Source organism: Arvicola amphibius, chromosome 5 (genome assembly GCF_903992535.2).
Source record: "Arvicola amphibius chromosome 5, mArvAmp1.2, whole genome shotgun sequence".
NCBI classification, from domain to species: Eukaryota; Metazoa; Chordata; class Mammalia; order Rodentia; family Cricetidae; genus Arvicola; species Arvicola amphibius.
The window spans coordinates 15,227,624-15,242,049 of NC_052051.1; the positions used below are offsets into that span (position 1 = coordinate 15,227,624).

At 48.8% G+C, this 14,426-nt stretch overlaps 1 protein-coding gene across 3 annotated transcripts in view; it reads right to left on the minus strand.

Moving 5' to 3' along the window:
• Positions 1-13,384: 13,384 nt before the first annotated feature.
• The window catches only part of Tox2 (TOX high mobility group box family member 2), a 117,071-nt gene continuing 116,029 nt past the window's right edge, over positions 13,385-14,426 (minus strand). For all 3 annotated transcript variants that reach the window (XM_038330877.1, XM_038330879.1, XM_038330878.1), the window contains one exon: positions 13,385-13,946. In XM_038330877.1, the coding sequence (XP_038186805.1) occupies positions 13,880-13,946 (67 nt within the window). In that variant the 3' untranslated portion in view covers positions 13,385-13,879. The remainder of the gene's footprint in view (positions 13,947-14,426) is intronic.

Sequence of the window (14,426 nt, forward strand, 5' to 3'; positions counted from 1 at the left end):
GAACTTGCTCTTGTAGACCAGGCTGACCTCAAACTCACAGAGATCCGCCTGTCTCTGCCCCCCTCGTGCTGGGATTAAAGGTGTGAGCCACCACTGCCCGGCAGGACATCAAAAATTTTTAAGTTAAACAAAATACTCTTCTTTAAAAAGTTAATCTGCTTCAAGAATTTCATTACAGAAACTACAAGAAACTGGACTAGCTTGAGGCGACTCAAGAAGCTTGAAGAAGCCAGGCATGGCTGCACGCGACTGCAACCCTAGCGTTCGGAAGGCAGACAGGAGGGTCCCAAGTTCCAGGCTAGCCTGGGGTTTGTAAAGAGGTCTGTCTCAAAAACAGGCAAACAAAAAGCAGAACAAAAACCAAACAAAATCCCTGGGGAAAAAATAAGGAAAGAAGGGAAAAGGACAGAAAAGAAGCAAGCTCTTTGCATCTTGAGGCTTGAGTAAAGACGGAGGGGCCAAATCCCCAGGTTGCCTTCAAATCAGACGCAGGTCACAAGTTTGGAGGTTGGTCTGGCTCAGGTGAGGGAATTGGAGAACAGCAGGGGGCACCCAGGTTGCAGAGATGTTCTCCAGCCTGTCAGAGGTGGATGAGAGGGTCCACGGCAGCCGCCCTGGCTGGCACCAGTTACCTATGGTTGGATAATCTGAAGACGTGGTTTAGATGTGGCAACACCATTGCCACATAGTCAGCCCCCGGGGGCTGAATCTAGGGACTTGAGAGGCTTGAGAGAGATTCAAAATGGGGTTAGAAATTTAGTTTCTCTCTCTCTCTCTCTCTCTCTCTCTCTCTCTCTCTCTCTCTCTCTCTCTCTCTCTCTCTCTCTCTCTCTGTACTTGGCATGAATGCCAAAGTGTGCACCCTGAGGCCAGAACACAAACTCTGGGACTCCACTTATTTTTTCTCTCTCTCTACCATATGGAGCCTGGGAACTCAATTAAGCACATCAGGCATTGGGTCAAGCACCCTCACCTATGAATTCATCTCCTTGCTTTTTTTTTTTTGTTTGTTTTTTTGAGACAAGGTTTCAAGGTCTCTCTCTCTCTCTCTCTCTCTCTTTCTCTCTCTCTCTCTATCAAAGCTGGAATCTCAGGTATCTTAGGAGGGTTTTGTAGCCAACAATGACGTGAAGCTTCTGATCCTTTAGCTTCTGCTTCCTCTGTGCGGTGATTACAGGTGTGATCACCACACTCAGTTTTCGCAGTGCTGGGATTGGTCCAGGTTTTTTTTTTTTTTTTTTAATTTTATTTTTTGTGCATGTTAGGCAAGCATTCCACGAATTGAATGACATCCCCCATGTGAGAGGCCAGGTTTTCATGGCTTCTCTTGTGGCCCATTGAATGCTTGCAGGCCCAAGGGAAGAGTCAGTGCTTTGACTGATTCGGTCGCTACATCCTTTTTCATTAAAGACAGTTTTCTATAACTTTGGGAAACTGTAGCAGTCGACACCCAACCTGTACTGGCTGTAGATGAAGGGTAGGAAATTCAGACATGGGAGCCTCGGGATTAGAGGGCTAACCATAATAAACCTCTCACTGCTGGCTCCGGGGTGTTAGCCATCGGAAATGTCGTATGAAGTCAGTGGTGTACCACTGATCCACCTCCAGGCATTAGTGTTCAGGACTGGGAATGGGTCTTTCAGTTGCCTTCCTCAGCAGTTACTAATGACCTTCCCTTCTGTCCCACTCTGCAGTCTGGCTTTCATAAGGACATTTGGGGCATCTCAGAATTTCTCTGCATACAGGCGCTGGGAGGTCTGCAGTGGAGCTGGGAAGATGTTGGGCATCAAACCATGTGGGCATCTTTCCACATCTCTCATCTGCCTCTGGCCAGCACCGACATGGCTCCTGAAGTCACTGCAGCCTCCAGAAACCCACAGACTAGTTGTGTAGTCTCTGGAAAGGAGGGCAGTTGGTGGCTCATTCTGGCTGGTGAGACGGGTTGTTGAAATCAGTTGGCCAGATTGTCTGTCTGCCCGGGAAGACAGTCTGGCAGCTTCTGCTGAAGTTAAACATGCACCTACCCTATGATCCAGGATTCTCACTCCCCCGTATTTACCCAAAATAAATGGAAACATATGTACAAGAAGACGTGAACAAGAATGTTCACAGTGGGTATCACTGCCAAAAGCTAGAAACTCATGTGACTGTCAACAGGCAAAGCAGAAAACAAATGGCTCTGCCCGTCACTAAGGGATCCGCTACAAAACAGTGAGGAGCAATGACAGACGACAGGATCCCACTCCAAAACGACTGTGTTTGGTGAGAGAAGCAGACATGTAAACAGCATGGATGGTGATATGGAATTCTCCAAAAGGCAAAGCCAGGCTGGAGTGACAGAGTTAGCATAGCGGGTGCCTGGAAGGGGTGGTGGTGGTGATAGAGCAGGCGGGGGTTGGCTAGCAAGAGGTGTGAGTGAGTTTCTGGGGGGATGGGAAGGTATGCATCCGGTATGGAGTGGTGATTACACATGCATTGGCCCAAACCTACCGGTTTGTATCCCTAAAATCTAAACATGTTAGAATACATAATTTAGACCTTTTTTTTTTTTTTAAAAATTCTTGAACAAGTTTGAAATGGAAATTAAGAATCTTCAAATTTTTTTGTTCCTATTTCTCTCTCTCTCTCTCTCTCTCTCTCTCTCTCTCTCTCTCTCTCTCTCTGTGTGTGTGTGTGTGTGTGTGTGTGTGTGTGAATGCTCATGTAGAATCTACATTGCAGACCAACGCTAGCATATGTGTGCCTTGTGCTACGCACATGGGTGGAGGTCAGAAGACCACCTAGGACGATGGTCCTTAGCTTCTACTTCATTGAAGTCAGGGCTTGTTAGCTGCTGCAGAGCCAGGCTAGCCCGCTCACAGGCTGCTCAGGTTCTGTTTCTACTGCCTAGCTTGTCATAGAGCGCTGGGATTGCAGATGGTCCTACTGTGTCCATAGAGTGCTGGGGTAGCAGACGGTCCTACTGTGTCCATAGAGTTCTGGGATTATAGACGGTCCTACTGTGTCCATAGAGCGCTGGGGTAGCAGACAGTCCTATTATGTCCACAGTGTGCTGGAATTGCAGATGGCCTACTGTGTCCATACAGTGCTGGGATTGCAGACGGTCCTACCATGTCTAGCCTTTCATGGGTTCTGGGGATCTCAATACAGGTCTGCACATTTGCATGAAAGCACTTTGGGAGCTATATTTAGCTCAGAAAATGCAGACGTTAATAACAAAGGTAAACTGGTCCAGCGCGAGCCGGTTAAGGTCAGTCCCACATCTGCTAGGTCCCTTCATCAGGACTGGGTAGAGTGTCAGCTTGATGGCTCCACTTTGCTCAGTCACGATCAGCCTAGGAATGGGCCCATGGGCTCGCTGTCAGTTTATACGAGAAACGGAAAGATAGCTGCGGGTCCCTGACTTTGAGTGGCCTCTTTGGAGCAGACGTCGAACAGGTGCCACACTGGATGATGCTCACATAGGCGCCACTGCCTTAGCCTAGTTCTGTGACCCTGGGCCGGTCACTGACACCTCTGGGCACCAGTCCTTTCGTCTGTGAAGTTCAGGCAATCCACAAGTGCACAGATTAAAGGGAAGACAATGAGGTGGTTGGTATTCGTGGTGAGCCCGGGCTACCGGGCTCTGTCAGTGCAGGCCTGATAAGTCACACTCTTCTTTCCATATGGCAGCAGGAAAGAAGGGTCTGCTCTAGGAACAAGCAGAGGCCTCCTCCTCAGCCTTTCACACAGATTGAAAGCCTGGCTGCAAAAAAAAGCTGCAAAAAAAAAAAAAAAAAAAAAAAAGCCTGGAGAAAGTTGGGCATGGGAGTACACACTCATGATTTCCTGAGAGGCTGAAGCAGGGAGACTACAAGTCCAAGGCCAGCCTAGGTTACACGAGAAGACCTGTTTAAAAAAACCAGGCTCTTACGGTTCCATTATTCCATGCTGAGCTATTGGCTACTTGTGGATCCTGGGAGGGAAGAAATCCTGTCTTCAAATGTGTCCACACTGGTGAGACACACACACCAGGCTCCATTGAATGGTTCTGAACCTGTAGTCATACAGACAGCTCTGGTGAAACTCAGTGGGCCGTAAAACAAAACAAAAAGGTGTGTATGAGAAAGAGATTCGTGGGGAGGGAGAAGCACTGACAGAGGTGGGAAGGGGGTAATTGAGAGCAGGGGTAAGAGATGCAGAATGCCACACACACACACACACACACACACACGCACTCACACACACATGTGCACATCTACACAGGCACACACGCACGAACTGTCAAAGAAAATATTCAGCTTAAAAAAATCTAGGACCCACAAATGAGAGAAAATGTGATCTTTGTCTTTCTGAAATCGGATTCATTCACTTAGCGTTGTTTCCAGCTGCCTCCATTTTTCCAGCCCATACCATGACTCCACAGGTTGTTTCCGTAAGGTAGCGATTGTGACTCCACAGGTTGTTTCTGTAAGGTAGCGATTGTGACTCCACAGGTTGTTTCTGTAAGGTAGCAATGGTGACCAGTGCTACAGAGGATGTCAATGTGCAAGTGAAAACAGCAGCCTAGATCTTCTGAGGAGAGTGGGAGGAGGGCAGGGCTGGGTCTCTTCTCCAGGGTCCCTGCAGTCTGCAGTCAGGCCTGGCTTCCAGCACTTCATCTCCCAGGAAGGACTGCCAGCTCCCGGCAGGCTTTCTATGTGGGCTCCTCCTCAGTCCCTTGAGAAATGGCTGTCCAGGGAGTCACCACAGGAACAGGGACACAGACATTTGCCAGAAGCAAATGGAGGTAACGGAGATCACCACCTTCCATCCCCAGTGACCCCAAACTCCTCCTTTCTGGGAGGAAAATCTATGGTAAGTTCAGTCTTTCTTGGTCTGACTTCTGGGATGATGTTTTAAAACCTGACCACAGGGGAATGCGGCCACCCCACAGTTATACTCTCGGTGTGTGTGTGGGTACACTTTGCTTAAGAGAGGAATCTGGGTGGCACTTCATACAACCCAAAGGTACATTTTACTCCTGTGAAATCTCTGGAGTCTGCGACGATCTACTTTTTTGTTTGTTTGTTTGTTTGTTTTTTGGTTAGGAACTCCAGGCCAGGGTCACCCTTCCCTACTGCCACCCAGAAAACAAAACAAAACAAAACAAAACATAAACAAGAAAACAAATCCCCAAACCAAAGACTCCCCAAACCAAACCAATCCACCATCCAACCAAACAATACCAGCTGGGTACCCTTCTGTCTCACCTGCTCACCAGATGGAAGGGTATCGGTGTGGGCCAGAGCCTGGGTAGATTTGTCTTGGCAGACTGTCTCATAAGGGTTACTGCGCGCCAAATGGTATTATAATGTTGTCATGGCCACTTCAAGGTGGCTGTAACTGTTGGGAGAGGACTGGGATATGGAGGCTTAGCATGAAGAGCAATCACCTATGTAACTTTGCTTAGGTCAGAACTGGATTCCAATACATTGTTTCACACAAATGTGCAATTTAGCGTCAGGGTTATTTATTTGAGGTGCGGTTCTTAACTTTACCACCAGGAGGCGCAACTGCTTCACACAGGAGCACAGACTCGCTTTGAAAGGCATTAATTTAAAAATAAAACCTGTCATAGTTATTATTTGCTTTATTCTATATGTCCCTCACATCAGTTCTGAGATTTTTAAGCCAGTACTGTGTTGTTCAGATAAGAATCCAATATTTGCTCTTCCAGAGGACACAGGTTCAATCCCCTTCACCTACACGGCAACTCACAACCTTCTGTAACCCCAGTTCCACACCCTCTCCCTAGCCTCCAAGGTCACCATGCACACACATGGTGTCCAGATACATAACAGGCAATATACCCAAACACACACAATAAACTAAGAATTAAAAAGGGGCTAGAGAGCTGGCTCAGAGGTTAAGAGCACTGCTCTCCCAGAAGACCCAGCTTCAATTCCCAGCACCCACAGCTGTCTGTAACTCCAGTTCCAGGGGATCTGACACCCTCGCACAGACATACATGCAGAAAAAAGTCAATGCACATAAAATTAACTAAAAATGTTTTTAAAAATCCAGGATTCAAAATCAGGTCTGTGTATCTGCCTTCAAACCCACCTGTAGCCACATCCTAGGGGATGGTCAGGTAGAAGGGGTGCTTACGGCTGCATGGGGGTGAAAAGCTTGGGAGTTGTCTTTTTGTGAGGGGCTAGCAGATGTTTTGAAGCACACTGGACGTACACACTTTCTTTGGCAGAGCAGTGCCTCTGCTTAGCCACAACTCTTCTCTAAGCTCTCTTACACGCCACCCTGCTTTCCTCTGTTGCCTGCCCAGTCCAGAGGCACCGAGTTTATAATTCCACTTGTGCTCTCATATTTTATTGGTGCAGTGATATCGACATTTTGTGGGCCAGCATCATAATGTGAGGGTGGAGTTTGGAGGCAAGAAGGAAAGCTAACTGTGGCTAATTGTCGTGCTGGAGAGTGGGGAGGTGGCTTTGTGCAGTGTTCACACTGCTATGGAAGAGATCGAGTGTCCCCATATCCACACGCTGGTGCCCAAAGCCTCAGAACGCGGAGCCTTAGAGAGGAGCTTTAAAGAGCGGCTAACTTACACGAGGCTGTTAGTGTGGGCCTGGACTCAGTCCGTCTGAGACTTGGACGCATACAGGAACTCCAGGGATGAAGTGCGAGAACAGAGATGCAGAGGGCCGGAAGGGTGGAGGTGCAGGGGGCCGGGAAGATGGAGGTGCAGGGGGCCGGGAAGATGGAGGTGCAGGAGGCCTGGAGGATAGCAGTGCCCGGGCTGGCTGTGTGACCACACCGTGAGAATGAACGGTACAGAAAGGCAGGGACGACGAAGGAGATGAGGGAAGGGAAGGCATCTCATGCTGGTGAAGGTACTTGGATTCTTCTGTGTAGGGACAGTCTTTAGAACGCTACTGGGAGATGCGCCCCACCACAACAGAGATGCAAAAATAAAGAGGGGTCATAGATGAAGCCAGAAAAGGGGACCCGCCAGTGGAGAAAGCACAGGACTTTGCTAATAACAAAGGGAGCTTTGGCAATACCTGTGACCCACACAAATGGAGACAGCCGTGTTAAGGGAAGGGAGCCGATCTCAGGATGACGAATAGCAGGTGTTTTCTCTCATCTGCGGTTCCTGTGTTTCATACAGCCACATAAAATCATGAATGGTACATGACGAGAAAGCAGAAGTGAAACTCTCTGGGGAGAAGGGAGAGGGGACTATGGGAAGGAGAGGAGAGGGAAGGGAGGGGATGAGGATTTTGCAGACAAAACTTTCATACACACAAAAAATTTCAAAACATCTAAAAAAAAGTAAAACAAAACCAATAAAGTTCTCTGTTTTATGTTATTCAAATACACACACACACACTATAACAAGTCAAAAATTGTGGGCAAGGCAAAGAAAACCAAAAAGAGAAAAGGGTCAGGGTGGAGGGCATAGTGATCTTACAGTTCTTGCCGTGCGTGCATTAGAACTATGATTCCTATACCCAGGCTGCTATGTTCACAAATCTGTGCTCATACAACGAATACATAATTTTAAAAAGGTTTGGCTAGGCTGGAACTTGCTGTGTAGACCAAACTGGCCTCGAACTCACAGAGCTCCTCCTGCCTCTGCCTCCGGAGTGCTGGGACTAAAGGTGTGCACCACCACACCTGGCCTCTGTTTACTTTTTCAAGGGTTCTTTGCTCATCCCCAGATCAACAGAAGGGCTGCTAGCCAGTCCTGTGTGTTTGGTGATTGTCTTTGGCTCTTCTGCCTATCATCACAACTCAACGCCTCAGTGTGTCTCTGGGAATCCTATTTTAATGTGTATTTCTCTGCATTCCTTCCCTGAAGTCACTGGAATCCCACCAATACCAATGTCCACGGAACCAAAGTGAATGTGTGGAAGCCTGTGTGGGTGCGTGTCCCACCGTGTGTAGGATATGCTGGCAGTGCACGAGGTGTCCCTAGGCCACCATCTTTCCCCCATCACCTTCTCACCCTCTTCCTGGTTCCCCCACTGCCTATCACCTCTCTTCATGCTTTTCTTGGAACCATCTCAAATTGCCCCCCCCCCCCGGTAGGCCACATCCACAGCCCTCACTCATGGTAGGCACACCCACTGCCTCCTATTCTGAATGGCTGACCCCAGCACCTAGTGAACTTCAGCTAATTAATTCTGGACATACTGAGAAGCCGAAGTGATGTGGGGCTGGAGAGATGGCCAAGCAGTTCAGAGCACTATCTGGTCTTGCATGTAAGTTCTCTCCAGCATCCAAGAACAGATCATTTATATGCTAGTTAATGAATGAATTAACATGTTACCCAGAATGCATGGCTGTGTGGTGTGTATTGTATGAATGTGATGGACAAAAGTGTGCAAGATGCACTTCTGTGTCTGATGCATTTGTGTACATAGGAGCTGTTTGTGGGTGGTATGTTTATGTATGCAGTGTGTGTGTATATACATGTTTAGGAGTATTTGTTTTGTCTGTGCATGTGGAAAACATGTAGTATGCCATGTGTGCATTTGGTGTGTGTTCTACATCCATGAATTCTGTGTAGTTTGTCCTATGCATCCATGTGTGGGTTTAGTATGCATGTGGGTGTATGTGCTTATGTTGTATCTGAACCATCACACATGAACATCAGCCATACATATGCACTATTATGAATACCATATGCACATATGTCCTGCACTCACCACATTGCCATGGGCTATTTGTACACTGTGAAGATGTGTTGCTGTGATTGGTGTAATAAAAAGCTGAATGGCCAATAGCTCAGCAGGGAGGTATAAGTGGGACTTCCGGGCAGAGAGAGAACTCTGGGAAGAAAAGAGGCTGAGTTGCCAGCCAGATACAGAGGCCGCGGGATGAGCAGTATGGAGAAAGGCAGCAGCACGTGGCAGAACACAGATTAATATAAATGGGTTAATTTAAGTTATAGGAACTAGTTGAGAACAAGCCTAAATTAAGGCCCAGCTTTCATAATTAGTAAGAAGTCTCTGTGTTGTTATTCGTGAGCTTGTGGCCCAAAGGCAACCTGACTGTGCTGCATACAAACATGCTCAGCATGCATACACTAATGTGCGGCACCAATGCATATGGGCACCACACATACGGTGCGCCACACAAATGTACACACGCCAGCCGGGCACATCTCACCTCACGTGGGAAGTACACAGGCGCTCTACCCACCTCCTGCCTTCTCTGCCCGGGCACCACACACAGGCTCCACATCCCACCATCAGCACTGTGCAGCTAGAGCAGGCCCGGGCCCCAGGAGAGAGGTGCAGAGGTGCAGGATGGAAGGCAAGTATCATATCTCCACAGGGGGCACCTGACCTGCTCCAGATGAGAGAGCCTCCTACACCAGTGTGGGCTCTACAATCCTTGATGAGAACCTTTGTCATGGAGAAAGGCAGGCTGGGGATCTGGGAAGGGGAGCCCAGCAGGCTGGAGCCAAGTGTCAATCCTGATGGTACCTTAGATGGAACCTTAACCCTAGCCCCAATGACAGTCCTAAACTAATTAACCCCAGCACTAACTCTGACACCAACCTACAACCCCATTTCTTGCCCAACCCCGACCCCAATGCATCCCACTTCCAACCCTAATCCAACCAAAATCCCAGCTATAACTCCAACCTCAACCTCAACTTGTAGTCTTAGTTCAGTCCCAAATCCTACCCCAGCTCCAATTCTAATCCCAGTCCAAACCCAAACCTAACCAAATCCCATTGCCATGCAAACCCTAATCTCTGGTTCAGGCACACTGCAGATGCCACCTCCCCAAGGAAATCACCAAGATCTCAGATGGACTGAACATCTCTGCCCTTCCCTCATTCTCCTCTTGCCCCCCCCCAGGTATATGGTTGGTATTTTTAATTATCTGCATATGTGACTTAGTATATAAGGTTACAACTTTATAATTAGCTAATATTAATGTTTCTGAAGCCACTAAAGGCAAAAATCTGTGCCCCTCCCTGATTGGTGTCCCTGGGGCCCAGTGGGGGAGAGACAAGGTGGTTCTCTGTTTCATTCTTGATGCACAAGCAGATTGAGTTCGAGCGTTGAGGATGTTGGATTCTTCTGCGTGTTGCCCACACTCTAACATGGATAACCTTCCAGGTCTCTTCCAAAGGAAGAGGTCCCTGGACCATCTCAGGGTCAGCCATGCCTTCCTCTAGGAAAGGACAGCAGGAATAACTGTCTTCTGTTGGGGTCTCCTCCTAGATGTGGGAAAGGGTGGACAGCGGGACTCAGGCAGGAGTCTGACTTTAGGAGAGAAGGGGAGGAGGCCCTGAGTAGCGGAGACAGGCTGCTGCAGCAGTTCAAGGTTTTCTCAATGACAAGCTATGGCCCTTAGGTCCAGACCACAGACTGACCCTGGCCATGGCGGGCACTGCAGCTGTGGGAGTCCCTGGCCCATGCCACAGCTATGAGATGCAGAGCCCAGGGACAGCCCACAATGCTGGACTGGGTGCTCTGTGGGGTGTGGCTGTGGTTACTGTAGAATGAAGGGGACTCCACTTCCCAAGGCTGGGACTTGTGGGTACAGAAACAACTATTTATGAGTATCATGGATGTGGCCCGACTGTGGCCATGGACTCAGCTGGCATCTGGAGTCTGCTTCTGTAGGAACACACAGGACCGCAGACGTAGATTCCGGTTGAGCCAGGCTCTCAGAGCAGAGGGAGGCATTGGCTCCAAGTGGCTCTTGCGACCCTGCTCAAGCTGCCTCCACAGTGAGGCTTCTCCATTGCCGAGGCATTAGCTGTGGGCAGCTCTGTCCCCTTCCCCCTCTTCTGGGACAAGGGTGTCACTATGAGTGGGAATAGTTGACAGTAAAGGAGATCTGGAGGATGTCAACAACACCCACTGTACTTGGTGCTACAAGCTGCATGTCTTTCCCTCACCTCTCTGTCTCCCAGAGTCATTGGAACCTTAGCCCTCAATGTCATAGAATATGGAGGTTGTGGAATACCATTAAGACAAGAGATGAAGCCCTCATTATAGGGATTTGTGCCCTAATAGACCCAAAACAGTTTCCTAGACCTCTGCCGTGTGAGGGCACAAGGCACGTTTCTATGATTGGGAATTTGCCCCTCAGCAGCATCTCAGCCGTACCAGTCTCGAGAGCTGTGAGTAAAGATATCTTTGGTGATGAGCCCACCTGTGTACCCCATTATGGCGGCTCAAATGGAAGAAGACAGTTGGCATCCACTTCAGCACCCGAAAGGCCAGCCCAGCCATGCAAACTATTTGCAAATGTCCCCACCCGCCTGGCACAAGAATGAAATGCGGGCACAGCTTGCTGGATTCCCATAGCCTCAGGCTCTGCTGATTTGGGGCTGTCCTTGTTGGTCTAGTGGTGTCTTATAAAAGCAAGAGATGGATATTCAGCTGTGGAAGCCATTGCTATGGCTCCAGCGAGTTCCACATGTTCAGAAAGGACAGCGCAGCTCCACTGGAGGTTTGTGTTCCGCGTTGCCAGGCTGCGCCAATGCAACTGCGCGGTGATTGACTTTGCTCGGTGTTTTCTTCTGTTTCTCTCCCAGGAGAATTACAATACGCCCTTGAAAGGAAACTGCTCTCGCAAGCCTACACCTACATCTAAGCCTCCTCTGGATGAAGGGTGTGGCTCGCTGGGAGGAAGGGAGGTTCTGAGATGATGTAAATGCGGGACCCCTCTGTGGAGAGCAGGACAGCTGCCCCTGCCTCAAAGAGTTGGGTCAAACACTGGAAAACCAAGCCGAGAGCTGTGTCACAGGGTGTGACAGCAGGCTCCCAACCCCTCCCTGCCAGGCCACTGCCATTCTTCCCCACAGAGTTCAACTTGTGACAATTATTACCTTGAAGTGTTACCACTAACAGCTGCTGAGAGCCTGGGTGAAGGAGTCTCTGGTCTAGGATGCTTCCTGAAGGAAGGTTTGAAGAAAACCCTCCCATCCCTTGGCCTCACACTGTCTCTAGCTGGTGTGTGTTTCTGAGGGGTGACACTGTGCCTAGAACCCCACTCCTTGCCACCAGGAGCCCATGGCTCTGTCCCATTGCTATCTTCCCCTCAGACATGTTCACATCTACAATGCATAGTCAGATCTATTTCACACCGACATCTTTTTAGAAGATGATTTCTCTTTATGTAGTTCTGAGAATAGAAACTAGAATGTCTGGTCTGCTAAGCAAACACACAGACACATCCCAGCCCCGCAGTGAAATCGTATAAAATCCGACTGTGCATATGAAAACACCAGTGTTCTCCAGGATATGCTGACATTTGGGGACACACTTTAGCCACTGGGATTTTAGCAATGCTTTTCAGTGGCCGGAGAGCTAAGTCTCACCTGGAGAGTCTAAGGCTGACCCTCTCTTGTATCTTCACACTGTTGGGTATGATTGCCTTCACCCCAACAACACAGGTCTCCTGAGCATTTACTCTGAGCCACAAAACAGAGAGTTTTGTATCTCCTTCTGCCCATACCACAGCTGAGGTCAGGGGTGGATTTTGCCTGGACACAGGCACTCAAGCTGCTTGCGGAGTGGCAGGCAGGACTCTGCTCTTAGTTTTCCCTCAGAAGAAACTCTGACCTAGTGAAGCCACTACCACGTGCCACTTCAGGAGTCCAGGCCTGGCTCAGATGCAGGACCAATCTTGCAGCCATTGAATGAAAAGAACTCGGTCATGATGTATGATCTTCTTAATGTGTTCTTAACGTCTTCTTAAAAAGTTATCAGTACATTATTTATGTGTAGAGGTCAGAGGACAACTTCCAGGGATCAGTTCCTCCTGTCTACCACGTGGGTCCCGGGGCTCAAACTCAATTGTCACATTGGCAGCAGGTGCCTCTACCAGCTGAGGCATCTTGCCAGTCCTCAATGTGTGCTTGAATTCTATTTGTAAAATTTATTGCAAGTTTTTGTACCTATGTCATCAGGGACATTGGTGTAACATTCCTGTATCTGTTGTTTATTCATCTGGTTTTGGGCATAGGGTGAAAAAGTGCTGGAAGACACAGGGTTGCTTGCCACTTTTCAGGAGTTTTATTACAAAGAGTTCTGAGCAAAGCACGGGGGGCACTAGGACAGACATTGCAAGGGCCGGGAGACAGCTGCGAACAACACGAACCAAAGCCTAAACCAAACCCAAACCCCAAACCACACACACGTTAGGAGAAACCACAACGTTATTCTCAACTTTTCTTCATAAATAGATGGCCCAAATTGTTACTGGCAATTTTAAATAGGTGGATATATGATCAAAAAAAAGAGGAGGAGGAAGAGGAGGAAAAAGAACATGAAAAGGAGGAAGAAGAGGAAGAGAACGAAGAAGAGGAGGAGGAGGAGGAGAAGAGGAAGAGGAGGAAGAAGAAGAAGAAGAAGAAGAAGAAGAAGAAGAAGAAGAAGAAGAAGAAGAAGAAGAAGAAGAAGAAGAAGAAGAAGAAGAAGAAGAAGGCGGCGGCCCTGGATGTGGCTTAAAAGCTCCCATTCTCTCTGAGTGCAGATAAGAATCAGTTTGACAGCTGTTTGTGCACATGTCTCCCTTAAGATAAAACTTAAAAAAAAAAACTGTGCTAAAGGTCTTATAAAATTTTTTTTTTTTTACTTTAAAGGAAACTTTCTTTTTCCCCACAAAATAATCTTACAGATGTCTTCAGCACGGTTCTAAAACAGTGAACTACTTACACGGAACCCACAGCGCGTGGGTTTCAGCATCTTTTGTGTACACTGAGAGCACACCTGTGGCTGGCCCAGCATCTGGGGTGGGTGTCTGTTGCTAAGCAACCTTGAGGGGGGGGCAGCCCGGTGAGCTTGGGCTGGGGCCAGAAGTCCGGACGCAGGGGACTGTGTGCAGGCCAAGGAGTGGGGTCCACAGCTACCCTGGAGCAAGCAGGTCAGCGGGCAGAAGGTTCCTGCAGGTTCTTTGGGCTGGTGGTGGGCGGTGGGCTGCCTCTGCAGAGTCTGGTGGGAGGTCGAGGGAGAGACTCAGCCCTGGGGCATAGGTGTATCACTGCTGGCCGGTCACCCTGCCTGCTGCCATGGCCTCTCTCCTGTGGTCAGCCCTTCCGGCTCGGAGCAGTGCCCTCCGGAGAGCCTCAGGGAGGGAGGGGAGGCGGGATTAGGTGAGGTAGAGCGATTTATCTGTGGGGAGCAGGCTGCAGGAGAGAGTAGGGGCCGTCAGCTCCTGGAGCCCACCCTGGTGCCCCGGTCCTGTGTCCCTCATTCTCATCAGCTGTCCCTAAGGTTGAAGGAGAGGCTGCCCATCAAGCAGAACCAAGCACCCTTCCTGGCATCCTACCAGGGACCATCTAATTATTTTTTTATCATTTGCTCCATGTCCATGTGTGTGTTTGTGTTTTAAGACAGGAACTTATATATCCCAGGCTGGCCTTGAACTTGAGAGGTAGCTGAGAATGATCTAGAACTTTTGATTCTCATGCT